The sequence below is a fragment of the Rhinatrema bivittatum genome, chromosome 6 (assembly GCF_901001135.1).
Source record: "Rhinatrema bivittatum chromosome 6, aRhiBiv1.1, whole genome shotgun sequence".
Classification (NCBI taxonomy): Eukaryota; Metazoa; Chordata; class Amphibia; order Gymnophiona; family Rhinatrematidae; genus Rhinatrema; species Rhinatrema bivittatum.
The window spans coordinates 260,313,934-260,337,440 of record NC_042620.1 but is presented as its reverse complement, the minus strand read 5'-3'; the positions used below and the strand labels follow the sequence as shown (position 1 = coordinate 260,337,440).

At 45.8% G+C, this 23,507-nt stretch overlaps 2 protein-coding genes across 7 annotated transcripts in view; one reads left to right on the top strand and one right to left on the bottom strand.

Moving 5' to 3' along the window:
• Nucleotides 1-1,350: 1,350 nt before the first annotated feature.
• On the bottom strand, nucleotides 1,351-19,768 carry LOC115094182 (nucleoside diphosphate kinase B). Of its 4 annotated transcripts, none has more exons than XM_029606966.1 (5): nucleotides 19,641-19,768; nucleotides 9,385-9,517; nucleotides 5,947-6,048; nucleotides 5,654-5,766; nucleotides 1,351-1,839 (listed from the first exon to the last, which is right to left on the bottom strand). In XM_029606966.1, the coding sequence occupies exons 2-5, from the start codon at nucleotides 9,511-9,513 to the stop codon at nucleotides 1,716-1,718; spliced, it is 468 nt and encodes a 155-aa protein (XP_029462826.1). In that variant the 5' UTR covers nucleotides 9,514-9,517; nucleotides 19,641-19,768; the 3' UTR covers nucleotides 1,351-1,715. The 4 variants fall into 4 exon arrangements, with proteins under 4 accessions (XP_029462826.1, XP_029462823.1, XP_029462824.1 ...); XM_029606963.1 differs by lacking the exon at nucleotides 19,641-19,768 and adding an exon at nucleotides 14,874-14,996; XM_029606964.1 differs by lacking the exon at nucleotides 19,641-19,768 and adding an exon at nucleotides 10,758-10,980.
• Nucleotides 19,099-23,507, top strand: part of KCTD13 (potassium channel tetramerization domain containing 13) — a 49,812-nt gene continuing 45,403 nt past the window's right edge. The window contains exons 1-2 of one of the 3 annotated variants that reach the window (XM_029606962.1): nucleotides 19,099-19,825; nucleotides 20,020-20,259. In XM_029606962.1, coding sequence (XP_029462822.1) covers nucleotides 19,672-19,825; nucleotides 20,020-20,259 — 394 coding nt within the window. In that variant the 5' untranslated portion in view covers nucleotides 19,099-19,671. The remainder of the gene's footprint in view (nucleotides 19,826-20,019; nucleotides 20,260-23,507) is intronic. The other 2 variants (XM_029606959.1, XM_029606961.1) reach the window with 2 other exon arrangements.

Genomic DNA, 23,507 nt, shown 5'->3' with positions numbered 1-23,507 from the left:
TAAATCTGCCTGGTTACAGTTTAAGCCTGTTGTTTCATATCCTATAGCCCTAGAGGAGGCGGACAGCAGCTGATCACTAGTTTCTTTACAATTCACATTTATGTATTTGAATACTGCCATTATTAAGTTGCCCAATCTTCTCCAGTCTAGGCAAATAACCGAATTTCTAAAGTAAAACTTGGAGTATATTTACCATCAATCACAACAGCTCTGTAAATTATCTTGGAATTCCTTGCTAGCAGAGGGGACATATATCTAAATTCACAGTAATTTATCTTATGTTTTCTCATAAAATAGGTCTGTGTGACACTTTCTCAAGTCCCTTATTTTCTAGTTTGTTTCTGAGGTAGGGAGAGGAATGGGCTCTATGCAGCTCTTGAAAAATTTTAAGCCCTTTTTTGCTGTCTATAACTTTAGTTGAATTGGGTGTTAATGCCTATGCGGCAGAGGGAGGGAAAAGGGTGTGTATGTAAATATATATATTATTTCACTGTTTTGTATTTTCGTTTTATTTAAATCAAAAGAACTAGTGATATTTTTAAATCTTTTTTTGTGCCAAATTTTGTTTGTTTATGGCATTTTTTTTCCTTCGATGTGTACAGGTTCTGGAATTTCAGTGTATGAAGTGAAATTTTCCTTTTTTTATTGAAAAAGCAACAAAAATGTTTTAAAAATTTGTGGTCTCCAAAGGAATGTATTGAAAAACAATTTTTAGAAAAAGCAAAAAAAAACCCAAGAAAATAAACTATTAGCAACCACTTTAGCTGCGTGTGAGGACTTACAATGTACTGTATAAAACTGAAAAGAATGAAAGAAATTTTAATTAAAAAATGTTGGCTATTATTATCTTTTAATTCTCTTTTATTCTTTAACAAAGATCTTCCCAACTGGTGTGTGCTGCAAAGTTTTTTTTTGTCAGAGAAAATGGTGGGCAGGTCACAGCCACTGCTGTACCACTCTTCTTCCACAATTCCCAACACTTCCGGGTTGGCCACAGGTCTTAACAACTCTCCCTTCCCCCACGGGACACCACAGAGTTGCAGAAGCTTCCCCACTGCTCTCTGCTCGCCAGTCTCCTCCTGCAGCAGCAGCAGCTTCCAACAGCGCCCCCACATTTAGCTTGTTACAAATAATACTAGCAGGCTGAGGTCAGCATGGATGTCTATAAAGGGTAATATTAGCAAACCTGTTGATCTGTCTCCATTTACTAATTGATGGGCTTAACCCAACGGTCTGGACTAGTCTGACTAGACTCGAGAAAAAGAAATCAGGTAAGAACTAAATTTCACTTGGCATCTTCTTCCAGGGTAAAATTCACACACATGTAAGAACAAATTAACAAGCTGAAAAGAAACTTAATGAAGACTTGCTCTCGTTTATTTGAAAGTACTTTGAATTTATAAATTGGTAACAGCACTAAGAAAACAGACAAGAATATTTTGCAGTGTAACATTCATACTAAGGGACATAGAAAAAACAAACGCCAGGTAACGAACCTCCATCTTCAAGGGGCAGGAGTCCAATGTAGGCCCTGTCCACCTTAATTAACGGGGCAGCCATTTTGTGGAGTCAGCTGAAGTGTCAGCTTGAGAAAGGACATTCTACTAGCAGACCTCACTTCCTGTCTCACCACAAGATTACTGCCACCTCAATCTAGAGGCGTACAGAGGCTCTGCACATGGTACGGAATCCCAACACCTCATTCTCTGTGGTGGTTAATTAGTCCCATAGAGCCAGTCATGGGCACAGCTGGAATACACCACCAATTCCTCTGGCTTGAACCATAGTCCAATCTCTCTCTTGGCACTCTCCACAGAGTCACTGCCATGGACAACATTCCTGAGGACAGAAAAGGGAGGGAAAGTATGAGATCCAGTAATCCCATTCTAGGAAACAGCATCTGCAGCAGCATGAGAAAGATGGGAGTAGTAAGATGAGCCTATAACTCCTTAACACATTGGGACTTGTAGACTGATTTATACTAACATTTTGTGATGAGTTGGTATGGCAATAGTTATTCTTTAAGTACTCCTCGTCCTTTCTACCCTAATCCTACTTCTAGCCTGCCATCTCCTGCAGTTCAGTTGTTGCTAGGGTCAGCCATGTTGCTTCCTTCCAGGTCAAAGTACCTAGCAGGATCCCTTGGGATCTTCCAGGTACTTGTGACCTGGATTGGCCTCTGCTGGAAACAAGATGCAAGGCTTGATGGACCTTTGGTCTAACCCAGTATGGCAAGTTTTATGTTTTTATGCTTCAAAATGCCGCTGCCCTTCTAGTGATGTGCAGAAAATTCAGGAAACATGTTTCCCCTATACTCTGGTTACCTGTAACACACAGGATAAAATTTAAAATTCGGACTTGTTTTTAAGGTGATTAAAGAGAATAGCACTTCCTATTTATTTAGTTTACTCTTATATTATACATTCTCTCAATCTTTGCATTCTCAGAATGATGGTTTGCTTGTAATACCATCTTTTAAAATGTTTCATCTTTTGGAGACCAGTCCTAGAGAATTTCGATAATTGGATCAAAGTCCTGAATGACTTGCCTCAAGACTTGCGCTTAATTTCTGATCTCAAAATGTTTCATAAACAACCAAAGGTCTTTTTATTTCATGAATCCTTTGCCAATATTTTATGTTAATTTTATTTTCAATGTTTTAGTATTGTATTAACTCTGGTTTTTTTGGGTTTTTTAAATATTTATTGTATTTGTTATATTGCTCACTGTTTAGAACTCTCCTCACCCTGATGCCAAGCCGACAGCCTCAGGAAAGGGAAAAACCACACTCACCGACGGTCCTTAAAGGCATCCAGCCGCCCCAGGGGAAAAGACAAAACGGTATACTCTCCTGCTTCTGGGGCTCCAGGAACGTTGCACAGGCCGGCTGGGGTGGGAGGCCCTCAGGGGGAGCGAGGAAACCAGGACCCCTGGCTTTCTCTCCTCCTGGAATCAAGGGTCGCGCGCAGCTGGGGATATCCAATCCCCAGCTCGCCTTGCTCAAGCAGAGGGATGGCCCACGAAGGTACCTAACACCTCTAGGAGCTCCGATCTTCTTTTCCTAAACTTCCCTAAACTGTACTATTCTTTTTTTTTTTTTTTTTTTAAACTAACAGACTGCACCTCTTCCATCAGCTGGAGACAGAGAAATACTAAAGGACTGCAGGTGGCACTCTCGGTTATGTAGCAGTGCCTCAAAGTTCTTGTTTTCTGTCTTCATCTGCTGGTAGGAATGCATAAACCCACTTGTCTGGACTGATCTGGGGTATGAACAGGAAAACAAAAAAATATCATAATGCCTCTGTATCGCTCCATGGTGAGCCCGCATCTTGAATACTGTGTACAATTCCGGTCGCCGCATCTCAAAAAAGATATAGTTGCGACGGAGAAGGTACAAAGAAGGGCGACCAAAATGATAAAGGGGATGGAACAGCTCCCCTATGAGGAAAGGCTGAAGAGGTTAGGGCTGTTCAGCTTCGAGAAGAGACGGCTGAGGGGGAATATGATAGAGGTCTTTAAAATCATGAGATTTCTATAACGGGTAAATGTGAATCCGTTATTTACACTTTCAGATAATAGAAGGATTAGGGAGCACTCCATGAAGTTAGCAAGTAGCACATTTAAAACAAATCGAAGAAAATTCTTTTTCACTCAATGCACAATCAAGCTCTGGTATTTGTTGCCAGAGGATGTGGTTAGGGCAGTTAGTATAGCTGAGTTTAAAAAATGTTTGGATAAGTTCCTGGAGGAGAAGTCCATTAACTGATATTAATCAAGCTGACTCAGGGAATAGCCACTATTATTACTGGCATTAATAGAATGGGATCTATTTAATGTTTGGGTACTTGTCAGGTACTTGTAACCTGGATTGACCACTGTTAGAAACAGGATGCTGGGTTTGATGGACCCTTGGTCTGACCCAGTATGGCAAATTCTTATGTTCTTATGCCCTTCAGTACCTGCTTACTGACCCTATTTAATGTCTGGTTTCCTCCTTACCCTGCCACTAGGTTCCTGTTATGTTCTCTCCTAAGTAAGCTTGAATTCTATAACTATTTTGGCTTATACCACCTTATCTGGAATTCTTTTCCAGGCTTCCAACACCTTCTCGGTGAAGAAGTATTTTCTCACATTCCTTCTGAGCCTCCCTTCCTCCAACTTCATATGATGACCAGTTGTCTCTGAAAGTCTCATTCTATAGAAAACGTTATGACCTGGTACAAGGGTATCAAACTGCAATCCTTAGGGCTGCAAACCAGACTGATTTTAGAATATCCCTAAAGAACATGCTTGAGATGTATGTGCAAACAATGGAGGAAGTGTATGCAAATACAGTGCATGCATACACGTTAGGGTAAAGATATCGGGAAAACCTGACCATTTTGCGGCCCTTCAGGTCTACAGTTTACTTCATTTTCCCTTCTTCAAAAGAGCATTTCTTTAGCTTTTTGTCTCTCCGTGAATATTAATGAGATATCTGCATATATTTCACCCAAGAACCAAGTTAGTTGCATAGTTTTGCTATCTTGAAAATCAGAGCTGTCTGTGCAGTGGCGGATTCCCGATGAAGACCAGCCCGGGGATTCGCCGCCCAGGAGATACCACGTGGTCTGCCGAGCGCGGCTCTGTCACGGCCGCGCACGGCAGACCACGTGACTAGCGCGACCGGCCCACCGGGGGATGCCCGATCTCCCGATAGGCCAATCTGCCCCTGTGTCTGTGGCATTCAAGCACTGGAGTTTGCCATTTCTGGTGTAGGCCATTGATCATTTGGGTAGCCCTCCATTGATTCTCCTCCACTTTATCCTTTCTATATGTGGTCTCAAGAAAAAGGGGGTCACCTTAAAATTTCATTCAAGTTTGTCTCGCTAAATCAAAGCCATGTTGCCTATTGTTCTGTAACCCAGTGATCTGTCATTTCCTGCTTCCTGCCCTTGTGGAATGGTACTATGTCTGCTATGCCACAAATGGTTTAAAAGTGGGCTAGCTGGCCCGGCTGTGCAGTGGTTGCGCACTGCCATGGATTTGATTCCCAGGTTTTCCACGCCCTGGATTAGCTGAGTCCCTGGACCTGGGGAGGAGGGAGGAGGGGTGAGGGGGCGGGGCCTTGTAGTCATTGCACAACGGTTGCACCCAGTAACTGGATATAGGGGCCATGAAGATCAGGGCTCTGGAAGGAGCCCTGCTGCATAACCCCTGCCTAAGGACAGTTGCTACAATAATTGAGCTTTTTAAAGTAAATTGGGAAGGGATATGAAGTAGGGGGTTAAAAGCCCCAGCAAGGTGCAAATGAAGGCTCATAGCACAAGATTCCAGTCCTGGCTCTGAATGAGCTGGAACCCCCAAAGGAGCAGGAGGGAACTGCTAAAGCTACTACGCCCTCCTCTCCCTCCGAACATTAAAAAAAAAAAAAAAAAAAAAAAAAGGGGGCTGATTAATGTATAAAAGGTGAGAGTGGAAGTCTGAAATACGTCCTCGCCTCTCACAACAAGGCTATATAAATGATAGAGGCGAGCCCCTAGTTTCCCCAAGGTCTGCCTCCATGCGCTGCTGAGGGGGCCGAGACTCTGCCCCACCAATTGTTTGTGAAGTACGCGGATAGAGGAAGGCACCGGCAGCGACCGGAGCAGGGGGTAACCTGGATTTCCCGTACCTGCCCACTTGGATGCAGAAGTCTCCACGGATGGTGCCAGGACGGGAGTCAGCAGGATTGGTTTCGCCCAACATTACCCTGCCGGTCTTTACCACGTTTAACCCTTCCCAAACCTGCAGGTACAGAGAGAGAGAGAGAGGAGTACAGGTGTTAAAAGTCAGGACGCATCAAACCTTCCTTCGGGAAAGTGAATCCCAAGGATGGGTCCTCCAGGAGAGGAGATGTACAGAAGTCTTAGGATGCATCACGCAGCCCCTTCAGGAGGGGGTTACGAGGAATCCCCAGGGACGCACCATGGCCACAACAGGTCCCGAGCTCATGTATTTCACCAACCCAGGGTAAAAGGGCCGGTCCTTCAGCTCACTATAGTGTTGCTTCAAGAGTTCCTCAGATGCCTGAAACAGAAAAAAAAAATGCCACTTCAGGTATTACTTTGGCAACATGGGAAAAAATTGTTATGCCAATAAAATGTATTGATTCTGAAGTCTCTGAAAAAACCTCAAGGGGCGATTCATATGCAGGAATGGTACTAATTTCTAAAAGAAATGCATAAGAGAACTAACGATATCCCTGGCATCAAGATCAAAATCAGGAAATTACCAACGTAGTGGGTTTCACAAAGGTTTTACAGAAGGGGATCTTTAGACAAAGATGCCACATCTTCCTGGATTCTGGGTGCCCAAGAGAGAATTATAGCATCGATTCATGGTCTGAATTCTACAGGAACAATGTCACATGGCAACATTTGCCCCAAGAGCACATTTTCTCTGCTCTCAAACAGTTAAAACGTGCCCTCTCTTTTGTGGTCAGGTTCCCTGCTTTATACAAAGCAAACCTGATAAAAATTGTCCTATTTCCTGTTTAAGCGAGAACAGGACACACAATTGTCCTGTTCTTCAATCTGGCCATATATGGAAAAAGAAATTCCAATAAAATTCATGCATAACATAACACGGGAAGATCTAGGAGTTGAAAACATGGGGTGTACATGGTATGATGCATCATCACTGCTTTCCCTTCCTCATCTCTTTCTCTCCACTCCCCCTCCCACAGGTTCTTTTTCACCTACCACCTCCCAGTTCTCTCTCCGTCTCCCCCACCTTTCACTCAGGTACCTCTATCTCTCTCATCCACCTATCTCCATCTCCTCCTTTCCATGTCCTCTCACAACACCCCCCAAGGTTTCTCTCCATTTCTTCATGGGCTTCTTTGCCATCTCCTCCTCCCAAGCCAGGATCCTCTTCCTCTCCTTTTGCCCTTTGGATTCCTTTCCAGCTCTCTCTTCCTTTCTCTTCAGTTCTTTGCAATCTCTCTCCACCTCCATATTTCCCTTCCTCCTCAGATTCCTCCTCTCACACCATTCCCAGGTTCCTCTCCATCTCATCCTCCTCTCCTTCAAGGTTATGTCATTTTCTTGGCACAGAGTGGTGGTAGGGGGGGACATAGTGAACTTTTGCTGTGTGTCCCTTCAGCTGTTTTTCGCTATGGTGTACAATTCCTTTATAACCAGGGGGAGAACAGGCACAGAGACCTGGAGTTTGTGTTTCTGTGTCCTCACACTGACAGCCTGCCATTATTTTATTTATTTGTTTTATATACCGTCAATCTGTAATCTAGACCGTGTACAATAAATAAATATAAAATTAAAAATACAATGTGAAATTAAAAAGCAAGTGCAAAACAATTTAAATAAGTTCATTAAAATATAAATAAAATAGAAAATTAAGAGTATTTATATTTAAAAAAAATAGTAAATACAAACATTTTAAAGTTAATAAAATGGATACAAATTAAATTTAAACTAACGTTCTGTTAAAAATAGGTAAAATAATAAAAAGATTTTCAAAACAATAAATTAAAAAACAAGGGAGAAGGGAGGAGAAATGTTTAGGAAAAAAAGGGGATCTGACTGCAAGGTTGCTGCTTAGTTCGTTGCTTTAAGTTAGCATCATTGCTACTGGCTGCTGTATGGGCTTTGACAGTATTTAATTTTTGTAAGCCTTTTTAAATAGCTGGTTTTAAGGGGGTTTTTTTTAATGTTTTGATGTCTTTTTGGAGTCTAAGCTCATCTGATAGAGAATTCCATAATTTAGGCCCTGCCACTGAGATTGCTCTGGCTCTGACGTCTGACAGATGTGCTGTTCTTATGGAAGGCACTGCAAGAAGACCTTTATTTGCGGACCTGAGGTTCCTTTGAGGTGTATGCAGATGTAAGGTGGCGTTTAGCCATTCAGTTTGGTCGCAGTTTAAGGATTTGTGAACGATACACAAAATTTGATGTTCAATTCTCTGCTTTATCAGAAGCCAGTGTAAATCTCTCAAGGTTGGGGTGATATGGGCCTATCTTTTTCCTCCGCATAGGACTCTGGCAGTCGCGTTTTGGGGAAGCTGTAAAGGTCTTCAAGAATTCGCAGGTAAACCAAATAAAAGAGAATGACAGTAATCTATAGTAGAGAAGAGTAGGATTTGAAGAATACTTCTAAAATTGTTAAATTCTAATAATGGTTTAAGACGTTTTAAGATGTGCAGTTTAAAATAGCCATCCCTTATTTTCCTCTTGATGTCAAATTTCATTCTAAAATTCATGATCAATGAGAATTCCTAAGTTGCAGACCTGGTCAGTGGAAAACAATCTTCATGTAGTCTGAATTAAAATGGAAAGGCCTGTCAAGGTTTGATTTTCTTGTTAATAAAATCATTTCGGTTTTCTGATGATTTAAAACAAGTTTCATGTGTATTAAAAGTTGTCTTACGACTGCTAGGGAGGAGAAGGAATGGCAGCCGGCCTTGATTTCTTCATAGGCACACTAGGCCTGCGCCTCTGCACTGTAATTCCTTCCTTCCACCCTTGCAAGCATTGCTTTGGCAGTACACATACAAACTCATGACAGTACCATTTCTTGAATCTGACAGGCTGATGCAATAAGACACGCGCTGAAAACGGGCGCTCATATTGAACGCCTGTATTACTAACGTGCGCTTAGCCACATCCCTGGGTGCCCCGATGCAATATTTAAATGAAAGGCAGCGTAAAAAAGGGCATGCTACTGGAGAATGTGCGTCTCTGGTATTCAAAAGAGGTTACTGCATCGGGTGCCCACAACTGCAGAGGGGACTCAATGCAAGCATCCGTTTTGATCACGCTTCTGGTTATTTTGCTGGGGTGCCGATTTCAATGCTGCAGTTTATTGTATCAGGCGTCTAAAATTGTGCGGTCATAAGAAACATGCACTTTTTTTTTGAGCAAATCAATATACATTTATTTTTCGCCACCACAAGCGGTAAATTCAAGAGCTGGGATGATACTAAGGAGGAGGGCACATTTATTGCAACACGAGGGTGATATTTTTTTTTAATGTTTCTCATGAGTCCTCGACTGCGAGTTAACTTTACTCCACCTCTGCAGCTGGAGTTAAATTTCCCCCATGTTGAAAAATATGTGCTGGGCACCCAGCCTTCCTGCATCGGGCAGTAATAATTTATATCCTCATCTAAATGGAATTTGAATGCGTTGGATGCTATCGGGTTTGTGTTTGTTAGGGCGCACGTTTGGGATGCGCTAATCTCCTTACTGCACTGGGCACTAGTCTTGCTTGCCCAATCGCATGTAAACCTGTGCATTAGGCTGGGCGCACTTTATTGTATCAGCCCGCATGACAGATACAGAGACTCCTCCCCCCCCCCCCCCCCCCACTGCACCCAAGCCCTGTAGCATAGGATGTGACACTCACCTGCAGGAACTTCATCCCCACAAGGTGGAACCCTTTCTGCTCAAAGCGCTCCACGATGCTCCCAATTAATCCGCGTTGCACCCCATCTGGTTTGACAGCGATGAAGGTGCGCTCCTTGTGACCTGCCATTATCCTACAGTAAAAGAGCGAGAGGTCAGCATAGATCCCAGCTTCTGATTGCTTATCCTTCTATCATTCTTTTCCTCCACAAAATAAAACAAGTCCACAATAAAAAGGATATAGACCGGATGGAGCCAGAGTCCAGAGAAAGGTTACCAAAATGCTGCAGGGTCTATACCAAAAGTCAGACAAGATGAGACTTAAAGTCGTAAATATATTTACCCTAGAGGAGAGATGAGAATGGTGAATATGAATGATATATTCAAATACCTCAAATATATAAATGCACAAGAAGCACCTTTTTTTTTCAGAGAAAAGAATGTGCTAGAAGAAGTACAGTATGAGGCTCCAAGGAGGTAGACTCAAAAATATACAGACAATATTTCTTCACAGAAAAGGTGATGGCTACATGCAACAGATTCCCAGTGGAAGTGATGAAGAGAAAAACACTAACGAAATTCAGGAAAGCATGGAATAACCACAGAATGCCCTAGTTGAGAAGTAGTAAAGGGAAAGCCAGAAATCATGGCACTGGCACCGCACCAGTAATGAAACTGGGCAGATTAGATGAGCCTTATAGTCCTCACCTGCCATCATATTCTCCGTTTCTATCTGCGAACAGTGACAGTGAGGAAGACCCGAAAAGTCAGCATGTAAAAGTAACAAAGATCTAGAAATAGGCGTGCAGAGTTGAGGGTGCAGGTGTTTCTCAGGAGAATTGCAGGTGGCCTTTAACAATCACATCCCCCCTCCCCCCCCGCAAGTTTTCTGACATCCTCTGCTTCCCCCGAGGCAATGGAAGGGAGGCAGCTGTCAGCATATTCGCTGCACTGCTGACTCCGGGCCTGTCTAGGCGTGCCCGCTGTGCCCCAAGGACTGTCCATCTCTTCTCCCGCCAGAGGCATAGGAACCAGTTCTGTGCTTCCCCCTTCTCCTCCCCAGTTAACCCTTCCGATGCTGGGCTGAGAGCCAGCACCGGCCCTGCAGGGGGTTACAGTGGTAATTATGCCCTCAGAACAGGAATGTGAATCTCAGTGAAGAGCCAGGGTTTATTTACACTGGGGCCAGCATCTTACGGGGTCCCTTTTTGTACTGGGCCACGACGAGAGTGCTGCAATAAGGCGTTGTCTCCCCCTTCCTCTACCTCCCTCTTTTTCTCCCTTCTCTCGTTCTCTGCCCTGCCTCCCCCCCCCCCCCCCCCCCTCTCCACTTTCTATTCCTCCTTCTTTAGTTCTCCTTTAGGCCAATTGTACCTCTCTGGCTCTGAAACACTCCAAGCTCTGCGTTTCTTCTTTTTTTTCCGAGCCCCCAGCCCGGACCAGCAGAAGTCAAAGTTTAGCTCTTCCCAGCCACGAAAAGTCTCCGGCAGCAGCAACTTCGGACGTCCTGCTCCACATGCATAATAAATGGTCGTGGAGCAAAATGCGACTGAGCTGGCCTCGCCTGATGGCGGGCCTGGAGTTTTATGCACAGGCGGCTAAGTTCCTGCCTTCCGATTCTTATTTCCCTCCACCCCCCCCCAAAACTGCAGGGCTCCTCCAGCTCCGCTGTCATCATCCGCAGGCTGCGAGTGCGAAGCCTGGCTCAGCAGGAACCACGATAGCTTTATCCTTTCCGGGCTTCGATGTGGGAAATGGAGCCGGGCACAGCCGGCTGAGCCTTCAGATGGCAGCGGAGCCAGAGACGTGAGAGGGACCATGGGCGAAGGCTCAGAGAAACATCAGCCTGGGAGGGGGGCACGCAGAGTTAAAGGCAGGAAATCAGATTGGAGCCCAAGGGAGTTGAAGGGGAAAGGGTGAGTAAGGGCACTGGTAACTGGCCTAGGATCGGAAAAGCCGAACTCCATCACTGCCTAAGGGTGCGATTACATTTCAGGGAGGCTATTGCCCGTTTCATGGCGCAGTTGTTTCCTTTTGAGGTCTTATTCCTAAATCTCCTTTATTTTTATGCGTTAATGTATTCTAATTCCTTTTTTTTTTTTTTTTTGAGGAGGTGAGCAGTTGGATAATAAAAGGTGTTTCCTCCCCAAGTTCTGCTCTTCCTGTTTTACATTAGTGGTTTGCAGATCTAGTCCTTGAAGACTGGTTATCTGTGTAATCACAATATTCAAATAAACGTGCTTCTCACAGCAAATGTATGCAAACATTTCACGGCTCTCTTTGAGGTAGGCATTTATTAGCAGAGTTGTTACTACTGTGAGTAAAATTGTTGCATGTTAGCTCTTTACAGCAGAATTATAGGTTCACCTATGGCTAGAAGCAATATTTATAGTAGCACAATTGTCACTATTGTGCATCGCTCACTATGTACAACTATCACTGTCACCTCATTTTTCTTGTTTCACAGCATAAGGCCCATCATCCAACAGTTCTGCTGCCAGTTGTTCTCCCAGGTCATATGCAGCTCCAGAGGAGCATAAAACAATAGTGATAGAAGGTTATATATACAGTTAGCACTGCAAGATAGTGACAATTGTACTGGTATAAGCAGAGGTGTACCTAGAGTATTTTGCCTCCTGGGGTGGATACTTCTTTGGCACCCCCCCCCCCCCCCCCCCCAATATATAATCTTAAAATTTCCTAAACAGATAACATATTTCAAAACAGCAGACACATCAAATAACAGCCAATAATTAAAACTAATAAGGATTTAAAAAATCTCCCACTCTCCACATCTATCAAGATTGTTTAGACTGGGGGCATGCACATACATGCTTGGTGAGAGATAGAGGGGGGCATGTGTGTGCGTGTGAGAGACATACATTTTCTCTGTACCTCTCTCACATACACTTCCTCTGTGTCTCTCTCACAGACATGCTTCCTCTGAGTCTCTCACATGCTAACACACACACACACACATACACACTCGCTTCCTCTATCTCTCTCTCACGCACACATGCAGACAAAAACTGAACTGGAAACCACAAGCCAGATTCTGTATGCAGTGCAACAATGGAAAAGCAGAAAATCACTATTCCTCAAAACAATACAATTAAGAAATATAAATCAATCAGAACAGTAAAACCATTCTAAAAAAATATACATTTCAAAACAGCTGATGAATAGAATAATATTCAATAATTAGAAGCTCCTGTACAAATTTTTAAAAACTTCCTAAACCAATAAAACAGCAGACACATCAAATAACACCCAATAATTAAAACTAATAAGGATTTTAAAAATCTTCTGCTCGCCATATCTGTCATCCTAAGATTGCTGTAGACTGGGGGCACACATGCATGCACGCACACACACACACACACACACACAATATGATCCCTCTCTCTCATACACACACATAACATGCTTGGTGAAAGACAGAGGGAGCTTGAGTGGGTGTGTGAAAGAGAGACTCACCTTTCTTTCGTCTCTCTCTCACACATACACGCTTCCTCTGTATCTCTCACACACGATTCCTGTCTCAACTAGGCACACGCACACACATGCTTCCTCTCTCTCATCCCACCCCCACACATAGGCAACCCCTCATATATATACACAGGCACACACACACACTCACTCTTCTATACGCTTACCGTCTCATACACACATATAGGCATCCTCATATACACACACACACACACACACACACACACACACACATATTCAAACAGGCATCCTCTTATACATACACACACCCACATGGGCTCTCACACAGACACACATGCACACACAAAAAGGTTCTCACTCACTCACACAAGCTCACACACATTATGGTCTGTTGTCTTCAGGCCATGGTGGGATGAGGGAGTCCTGCTATCTTCGGGCTGTACAGCCCACCGATCTTCCTGCTTGTGAGGGGGGGGGAGGGGGGGGGCGGGGGAGCGTAAACTGTGCGCAGCCTGTAGACTAATATTAGCTTGGAAACTTTACGCCACCTGAGACTAGGTGTTAAGTTTCCAGGGCTAAGAAAACACAAGGTAAGCCAGCGCAACTCTCTGCATTGGGAGGTAACTAATGCATGCCCGTGCACAGCTTCCACTCCCTCCCCCCCTCCCCCACGCAGGAAGATTGGTGGGTCGTACCGCATCAGGAGAGGCTGTGGGCCGCCAGCAGAGCCCAACCAGCCAGTGGCCTCCCCTGCGGCCGCCGACCTCCTGTTATCTTCGGGCCATACGGCTCACCGATCTTCCTGCTTGGGGAGGGGGGCGAGAGCGGAAGCACAGCCTGCCGCCTCCTCAGGTGTGCCACCCCGGGCCTGTTTCTTTTCGGCTGGCAGGGCATGGGCTGTCTGCAAGCCCTGCTGCTCCTGGCTACAACGTTTCTTCTCTTCGGCCAGCAGGGAGCGCTGCTTCTTACTGGGTGATGACAAGAGGTTGATTGGTCGCACGGTTATCACCCGGGGCGGACCGCCCTCCTCACCTCCCTCCCCCCCCCCCCCCTTAGCACACTTCTGGGTATAAGCGCAAGGCCCAAAGAATTTACATAACAATAGACAAGTTGTACATATGTGTTTCTAATTCGGAGGTCCCAGGGTAGACTCCTTCTGGGTTGGAGTGCTGGGAATCCTGAGTACCCCACCGCACAACCCATACTCCGGTACTCCAACGCTTTGCCCATTTTTTTAAATTTTTTTTTTAGGCTTGGAAATGTAACTCTTGGAGTAAAATGAATTCATATTTCTGTGGTTAGTATTAATCTATGATGCTATGTGCCAACATTGTCCTGAACCTGGGTTCCCTACGTGCAGTGGTCCACCCGGGATCCAGGACCCCTGTTACCCAGGAAATCCAGGTCAGGGACCATACAAGGGCACAGCATCGTAGATTAACACTACCCCCCAGAAATGTAGTTAACCTTACCTCTGACCCAGGAATTACATTTCCAGCATTAAGAAGAGCCTTCAGGGCTTTAATGCACCTCCCTGCATTGGAGAGTAATAACTAATGCCTCCAATAACATGGGATTTATATGGGGGTGCACATTTTTTGTGCACTAAAATAATTATTAAATCAGGATTAAGGTTGTGTGCACTCAAACATCAGTAAACACTTGGTTACACTAGCCTCTAAATGTATCAGTGCCTGCATGGAGGGGAGAGTTATGATTACAATCAGCACAGCAGCACCCTCCCAATCATTTCCTCTGGCAGCAGACATGGTGGGAGTTACCAGTAACAGCTCTATGCTCAGAGAAAAAAGAGGGGATTGTACATTTGTGACCTTCACAGTAGGTGACCTTGAAAAAGTTACCACAATGACATTCATTCAGAATCTCAAATATTCTCTCAGCCATCTCACTATCTGTCTCATACTCCCTCTCTGTTTCTCATTGCCTATTTCTTTCACTCTCTCTCCCCCCATCTGTCTTGTTCTGACTCTTTCTCTCTCATGATCTAGCCCTTTCTCTTTGTCGCTCCCTCATCCTTACCTCTTTCCTTGTTTGCTCCCTTGGTTTCTCTGTTTGAACCTTTGCTGGGTCTCTGCAACTGAACATTTCTTCCTCAAACACCCACAGGGGCGTGTCCTTCCAAACACGCCCCAACACACAGCAGGGAAGTCCGTCACTCAGAGACAGATAATATTTTCCTCAGATACACTTAGACCAGTGAAGTGTGCCACTCAGAGGCATAGCTTGTGACTGGTAGTCAACCACATCAGGGAACTGTCTCACTGAGAGACTGGCAGCATGTCACTTGGTCACCAGACTGTGTCACTGAGGGACAGAGGGTATACCACTCAAACATACAAACCGGGTAAATGTGTCACTAAGAAACAGAAGGTGCGACAGAGATATCCAGACCAAGTTAACATTGTCCTTCAGAGACACCGAGCAGCAGGGAACTATGTCACTGAGAGACAGGTAGCATGACAGCCACTCAGACCAGTGAAGTTTGTCATCCAGACACCCATGCAAAGTTCAGCCATGAAAGAGAACAGGAGGCTGAGAAATGGATGGGGATTCAGAGATTGGAGGTGCGGGGGACAGAGGAGGTCAGGAAATATTTCATAGCACCCCTATACACTCATTAGGGTTGCCAACTGGCTCCATAACTTAGGGCAAACAACAAAGAGAGCATCTACCTGATCCCCCCACACTAACACAACACCACTATGGGAATCATTAACTGGTAAATAACATATCTTATTCCCAACTAATTTAAAGAGAAACAATATTTTATCATATATGTACCTTAAATGTATCTATTCACTTTTGTTAATGCATACTCTCAAAATTTTGTTTTACAAATGTAAACAATTTTATTATATTGCACTTATCCCCGCATACCAGATACACACTGTATATATATCAAATAGCATACATCATTATAACATGTATCACAAACACATCAATAATAGATCAAACCTTTTAATTCTTTCAGAAATATTTTTCAACTTTTTCCAAATATTTCCCCCCCCCCCAGACATGGCAACCCCCAACACCCCACTAATAACAATAAATATCAACATTCACACCACATACATACCCCCTAAAAACACTCAACCCATAAAAAGGTTCAAATGCTCGCTATCAATATATATGATTCTGATTCTCTTCTTTTTCACGTCATGAATCCATCCCATCAATTAATCATTGCTTGCTCCTGCGTCAAAAAATGTTGATCCCGACAAGGTTCCTTGTTTCACCCGACTAGGGTGGGGAAAATACAACCACTTCTTGCCTTGTCGCAAAGCATTCTTTCAAACCCGAGCACTTTCAAACCATCACATGCATGTCCGGAGACTCCCATTGAACAACATTTCGCAATGCCCACTTCAAATCCCAAAAACCTTCAGATCCCAAACTTTAATGGAGCAGACTCCACTCCGATTCCCGGTTGACCCGATTCTTAATCACAATTTCATACCACAGCACACAAGAAGGTGCAATTATGTCCATCAGATATTAGAGATAAATTGCTGTTAACCAAGGACTGCCGTGGATGATGGCAGGGCAGTATACAACCAGGTGGTGACTGAAATGTTTCTATGAATGTTAATTGTAAACCGATACGATGTGCAAACGGTTATCGGTTAAACATACACAAATCATTTTATGTGTGGAAAACATGCATTTTGGGCACAAAGCATCTTTTCTGTGCATAAAATACCAACTACCGGTCCTGCACATAAAACCCTGTAGCCTGTCGACTAATATTAGCCCGGAAACTTTACTCCACCTCAGACTAGGAGCTAAGTTTCCAGGGCTAAGAAAACACAAGGTAAGCCAGTGCACCTCTCTGCATTGGGAGGTAACTAATACAATCAGCATGAAATTTCCATGCGAGGAAGCTATCTTAAACGCACATTGTGTGCACATTTTTTGTGTGCCAGTCTTGCTGCATCAGCACACAAAATGGGCGATGTAATAAAATGCGTGCCAAAAAAGGCGCCCAGTGTGAGCACCCATTACCCTGATGCATGCACAACCACATCTGCCATACACCCGATGCGATATTCAAATGAGAGTGAAATCGGAGCAATGTACAATTAAAGCACTTAAACATTTTTGTATCGGGCACATGGGTGTCAAAATTGTGCATTTGTTATGATTTCAAGTTAATTGTTGAAAATGCATTTTAAGGCTATCAATTAAAATCCTGACCTTTTCCTCAAGCTGTACATTCCCTTCACTTATTAAGTTGGTTACAAGGAAACCAAGAGGAGAAAAAAAAAATATATATATATGCTGTAAAACATATTTTTCGACTTGATAAGGGAAACAGGAGCAGCAGCAAATATTTTACTATGGAGGAGGACACATTTTTCGCAGCACTGAGGAACAACTTTTTCTCTGTCTTTCAAGAGCCCTTGACTGTAAGTAAACTTTACTCCACCTTCAGAGCTGGAGTTAACTTTCTGGCACACAAAAGTCACGTTTGCGCCCGGCCTTTGGGCGCACTTTCCTGCATCGGATGGTAATAGCTAATGACCTCACTTACATGGAATTTACATGCAGGGGCGCTATCCGGTACACATTTGTTAGCACGTGCGTTATGGAAGTGCTAATCTCCTTACTGCATTGGACACTGTTATTCAGCACCAGATACGCGCCTAACCTCAAGTAAACCCATGCACTAGGCCGGGCGCATCTTATTTCATCAGCCTGTGAGAGATTGGGGTTGACTTTAAGCTTGGAAAGGATATATGTGAATTTGCTGTAGTATTTTATTGTACTGATACGGTATTATACTGTTTATCCTGTTGTTTTATTGTATGTTACGATTATGTACTGACTGTTCACCCCTTGGCAAGAAAGGGAGCTGTGATTTTATATTTTGTTTTTAAGAATTATTAAGTTATGAATTTGATTATGCATCTGAGTTGCCTCAGGTACAAACTTAGGCCTGGATTTTCTAAGGTCGCAGACCTTAGAGAATCCGGCGGTAACTGGGGGGGGGGGGGGCAGCGGTCCTGCGATAGCTGGCAGCGATCCCATCTCCGCGGTGCGATTGCTGCCGGCTTTCGCGCCGAATATGTTACGAATGTGGACCCTTGGGCCGGTTGGGACAGGAGATGGAGCGCTGTGGAGGACCACATCAAGCGTCCCAACCGGGAGGTGGCTCGTCGGACTTGGAGAAGGCTTTGGCACTGGAACGAGGCGGAGTCCTATGCGACCAAGGACTCGGCAGCAGGAGGGAGGACAGACGACGTTGGGCCCTGGTGGCTGAAGAGTCTTCACCCTGGAGACCGGTACTCCCCCGAGAGGAGCCCGTAGGACTCCGGCCGCTGGGACTTTTGGAGATTCAACCGGCCGCTGGGACTTAGGCGAATCTTCTGGGTCAGCGAACACCAGGAACCAGAGGAGCAACGAAGGTCAAAGACGGGGTCCAGGAACGAAGCCGAGTCGGAAGCCGGGAGTCAGAGGAGCAGCCAAGCCAGGGGGAGAGACAGGAGATGGAGTCGTGGACGGTGCCGGGTCAGAACCAGACGTCAGAGGAAGACAAGCCAGGGACAGAAGCTGAAGACGAGGTCGTGGACGAAGCCGGGTCGGAGCCAGAGATCAGAAGCAGATACCAGAACCAAGGAACAAGACGAAGGACAAGTCAGGAGTCAAGCCAGGTCAAAGACGAAGAGCAATCCAAGGAACGCAGCAACTAGCAGTCAGGAAACCTGAGGAACCTCGTTGCAAGGCAAGGGAAGGCTCCAGCTGCAGAGCTTAAATAGCCCTGCAGCGTCTGACGTCATCCGCAGGCAGGTCCGAGTTTTCCCACGCTGGCCCCTTTAAATCTGGAACCCTAGCGCGTGCGGCTAGGGGGCGGGGCCAGCCACGGGAGGACGCCGGCGTCTCCTCCGGAGCGGGAGCGCCGCGTCTGAGGCCTGTGCAGGCCCAAAGGCGTTGGAAGCGGCCCGATCCCGGATGGGGGGTGAGTGGCGGTCCTGGGGCCGACCCGGGATCGCAACAGAATAACTACACCATACAAAAAAGGTGTAGTTATTCGGCGCGAAACTGGCGGCAATAAGGAATCTTACCTTTCGCTGCCAGCGATGTGTCCGCGGTGTCGGCCCCCGGTGCCGCCCCGACTCCTCCCCGAGCTAGTTATTGCACGTGAAAAGGGACTTTTCATGTGCGATAGCGTTAGAGAATGACCCCCTTAGACTGTAAGCCCTTTGGGGATAGGGAAATACCTACAGTACCTGAACGTAATCTGCTTTGAAGTGCTGAAAAGTGGAATATTAAAAAATCAGATAAATTATGAATTTGATTATGTATTTTTTTGTTTTGTTATTAATCGTATTGGGCATACTTTTGATCAAACAGAAAGGCAGAATATAAACTCCAGATTAGATTAGATTCCAATTTTATGCATCAACTACGGTAAAACCAGGACTGGATTAATTTACTCCTTATAATATGGACACGCATAATTCTCTCTTCTATGATCCACCCAACACCCCCGCCACCGTTTGCTCCCACATTCACACTGTTGTCTCTGTATCTTATAACCACACTACCATTATAAGCTTTTTCAGGGAGTAACACTCTCACCTATTGTACGTCTAATTTCTGCTCGTCACTCATCATATTCCTCTAATAAAGGCCCCCAAAATATGTTTAAATAGCAATTAAACCTCATACAATGCTGCATACAGTCAATGATAGAAAAAAATAAAATAATTATAGCGCGTACAGCACTAAACACAAAAGTGCTATATAAAAATAAAGTCGGAGTTATAAACTCTGGATATTTCATACTTTGCTCGGAGCAGTTCTCGGGCAGCTTCGCATGTTCATTGTTTCACTTGCGTTGCTCGATAAAGTTTCATTTGAAAAAAAAATATTCCCGGAAGGAACACAGAAACAGCATCCTCCCAATCCATCGAAGAGATATCCGGCACGTATCGGAAAGGTTGGTTTATATATTTTGCTGCTGCTAGTAGGTTAGAAATATTTATTTTTTCATATTTCGCTGTACATTTACAGCTGGTAGAATGGTAGAGTGTGCTGTTGGGCAGATTTGAGTCCTGTTGGCAGTGCTTGTATGTATGAGAATCTCAATACTGGACGAGCAGGATAGAACTGAAGTTGGTCGGTTGTGATTAGAATCCCATCTTTTATTCCTTCTGTATTACAGCCAAAATGTCAGCTGAAGCTTCCCTGCCCGCTCCTGATCTCGGCCATTCCCTGGTGCCCACCCGACCGCACAGAGCTGGTGTAACCTTTGACCTGAAGCCTCTAAACCCAAGCAGCAAGTATGTGAAGCTGAATGTGGGAGGGACTCTACACTACACCACGGTGCAGACGCTCACGAAGCAGGACACCATGCTGAAAGCCATGTTCAGCGGAAGAATGGAGGTGCTAACAGATAGTGAAGGTACTATTTGCTGACAAGGCCACTTTTGCCTATGGGCAAAAAGAAACAGTTACCCAGGGCCCTGATTAACAGGGGACCAATGTGCAAGATGCTTTACATTATACAAGGTGGAAGAAATATGCTCTGTTTACATTGACTCATAGGGGCTGGAAAAAGTAAAACACTCTATTATTCTCCAGCCCAGGGCAGGTATTCAACCATGACCCTTCTCAGGTGCCGAGGAAAAAAGTGGAAGAGAAGTGAGATGCATGCAGGAGAAGCTATGTCTGCTGCCATTTCTCACTGCCACCTTCTAGACCTAGTCCCACAATCCTGATGCTGCTAGCTCACTGCTTTCTCCCACTGAGTCCTGCAGCCTGTCACTATCTCCCTTAACCACTGGTGGTTTCCTATGGCACTCTTATTCCTGCCTCCCAAGCAGACCCTGCTGCGGTACCCACCTCCTATGTTGGTCTCCTACTAAGGTTGCCGCAACTGTCTCCTCCCACTGCCATCTGCTCTGTGCCTGCCTCCTGCCACAGTACTGACACCAGCCCAATAAAGCCTGAGAAGGAGATGCTGAGGTGATTAGGGGAATACTTGTTGGGCAGAGTGTCGGATGGGGGACATGGGAAAGAGAGGGAGGAGGGAAGGAATGGTAGGGGGGAGAGAGAAAAAGAAGGGGGGTCAGTATAGAAAAAGTAAAAGAGAGCCCATTCATAAAAGCTTGCTCAGGACCTTTTAAGTTGTTAAAGCAGACCTTGCTGATGTTCTACATCATGCAGAAAAAAGCCTGGAAACCCTATGGTGTGGGAAAAGGTGACACCAGAGTTAGAAGTTAAAAAAAAAAAAAAAAAAAAGCAATGGACATGGGGAGGGGGGGAGGCGTAGATAAACTGTTCCACGACTACAGAAAACAGTTTTTTCCTGTACGTACCCAGATCAGTCCAGACTCCTAGGTTTTGCCTCCCTTCCAGCAGATAGAAACAGAGAAGTTTTTGACTGACACTGCCCTATACCTCAAGGTGCCACATACAGTCCGTCAGTATTTCTCTGTCTCCAACAGATGGTGGAGGTGCAAAATCCTAGTTTGTGACAGATAGATAATTAAAAAAAAAAAAGAAAATAGGAAGTTTCCTGAGCCTCCCAGGGGGTTGGCAGGTCCAGGTGGGACCAACCCCCCTGGTATTTGAAGCTGGGTTGAGCTGAGGATCAGAGACCCTGCTTGCTTGCCCTGCTGACAGCGACCGGGGTGATACCAGGGAGCCCAGTTCACTCACCCTGAAGGGGACAGGACCCAGTGTCACTTTTGGAGTCAGGTTTGAAAAAAATAAATGTAAAAACTCAAGCTTCTGTGGCCTTCAGGTAGGAAAACTGTCCGGGGCTGATTCTCCGTTCCCTTCGATGCTGTCACTGTCTTTCTGCCACTGATAGCTTTGTGGGGTCCCCCAGGATAGCTCCAGCCGGCTTCCAATGCTGCGTGGCACGGCCTGCTGCGCGTGTGGAGACGTGAGCGTGACTTTCGTGCGATGGTCTTTGCTCCGGGTTTCACCTTGGGGGCCTCCGTGGGTGGCAATTCATGGACGTACTGAGAGCCTGGGAGGCTCAGTTGAGCGCAGCAGCCTTCTCCAGATCCATTCCCAGGCCATTTTGTCTGCCTTTCGGGCTGTCGTGCGAAGGGGAATTCCCCTCCTCCCTTATCCCTGCAGCAAGGTGTCTCCAGGGGAGGGGGGGGGATTGCCTGAGGATTTGGTGCTTTCGGCAGAGGAGGGCCCCTGGAGAGATTTGGACTCCTCATTTTCCTCCGATTTTGTTTTGCTGCTTCACAAGGCTTTCAAAGCCAGGAAGGCAGCTAGGAGGCATTCTGTTAGAGGTTCTCTTTCCAAGTCTGTTCAGAAGCCTACCAAGGAGGGGGTCCCAGTCCCCAAGAGACCTAGACTTCTGAACGGCGAGGGGGTCGTGAAATCCAAGCGCCCCCTGAGGACCACGCCGTCTCGTCCTGCGGGGGACTCGTCCTCTGAGGCTTCGGAGCCGGATGAGCCAAGGGGTAAAGCACCGCAGGGAGCAGATCCTGATCTGGGCGACCAGGACCATGATTTACAGGATCACTGTCCACAGTTGGCGGGGTCTCTGGTTGAGAGGGATGACCCTGAGGTAGTCCACTTTATTCCCGCAGTTCTGGAGGAGGAATTGGGCATTGAGGCCCTTCAGGAGGACTCTCAGATGGGAGCCGTTGATCTGGTCATGGTCAGTCTCTGTAGTCCAACCCGGTCCTTCCCTTTTCATCTGTCCATCACTGACCTGTTGTTTTGGGAATGGGACACTCCAGACTTAGATTTAAAGGTTAGTCAGGCGATGGATAAGTTGAACCCACTGCCGGAGGAAGTGCTGGACCTCCATGGGGGTTCCCAAAGTGAATGTGGCGGTGTTGGCAGTCACCAAAGAGACCACCATCCTGATAACGGGCGCTACGACCCTAAAGGATCTCCAAGATCGGAAGCTGGAAATGCAGCTTAAGAAAATATTTGAAGTATTGGCTCTTGGGATACGGGCTGCCATGTGTAGCAGTTTCAACCTGAGAGCAAGCCTTCACTGGGTGCAGCAATTGGCTCTGGTCTCCAATCGGTTGATTGACCTCAAGGATTCCTTCGCTGACAATCAGCCCTGCACCGCTCTTTCCTGACAAACCGCTCCCCAACAGGAGTGACTGACATCGGTGGTGACTACCGTCCAAGAGGGACAATTGGAGATGGATACGTCTCTCTCGGAGGAGGAAGCTATACAGGCTGGGAGGCTGGAGGCAGCGGTGGCTTACAGTGTGGAAACGCTTTACGATCTGCTTCGAACTTCGGCCAGGTCTGTGGTTTCGGCTGTCTCTGCCCGCAGACTCCTCTGGCTGAGGAACTGGTCAGTGGATATTTCCTCTAAGGCTGAACTGGATTCTTTGCCGTTCACGGGCAAGCTGCTCTTTGGAAAAGATTTGGAAGACATGATTAAATCACTGGGGGAGAACAAAGTCCATAAGCTGCCGGAGGATAGGCCCAGGGCGAGTGGCTCCTTTCCCCCATGCTCATGTTTCCGTGGAAATTGTAGGTTTCGGGCATCCAGATCATTCGGCTCCTCATCTAGGCAGAACTCAGGCAGGCAGCAGTCCTGGAACCAGTCCTTTTGTGGCCGGCGCCTTGGCAGAAACGGCACCTCCCAAGGTACGGGAGGGGTTAAATCTTCCCAATGAGGTGAGGTCGGATCACTCCTCTGTTCCGATAGTA

Bases quoted from the DNA above. Each gene is read 5' to 3' on its own strand.
- LOC115094182 (XM_029606966.1), bottom strand. From the start codon at position 9,513: ATGGCAGGTCACAAGGAGCGCACCTTCATCGCTGTCAAACCAGATGGG. The intron at 6,049-9,384 runs GTGAGTGTCACA...TTTCTGTTTCAG, and splicing joins TGGGGATGAAGTTCCTGCAG to GCATCTGAGGAACTCTTGAA. The intron at 1,840-5,653 runs GTACGGGAAATC...TTCTGTCCTCAG, and splicing joins TTCTGCATCCAAGTGGGCAG to GAATGTTGTCCATGGCAGTG.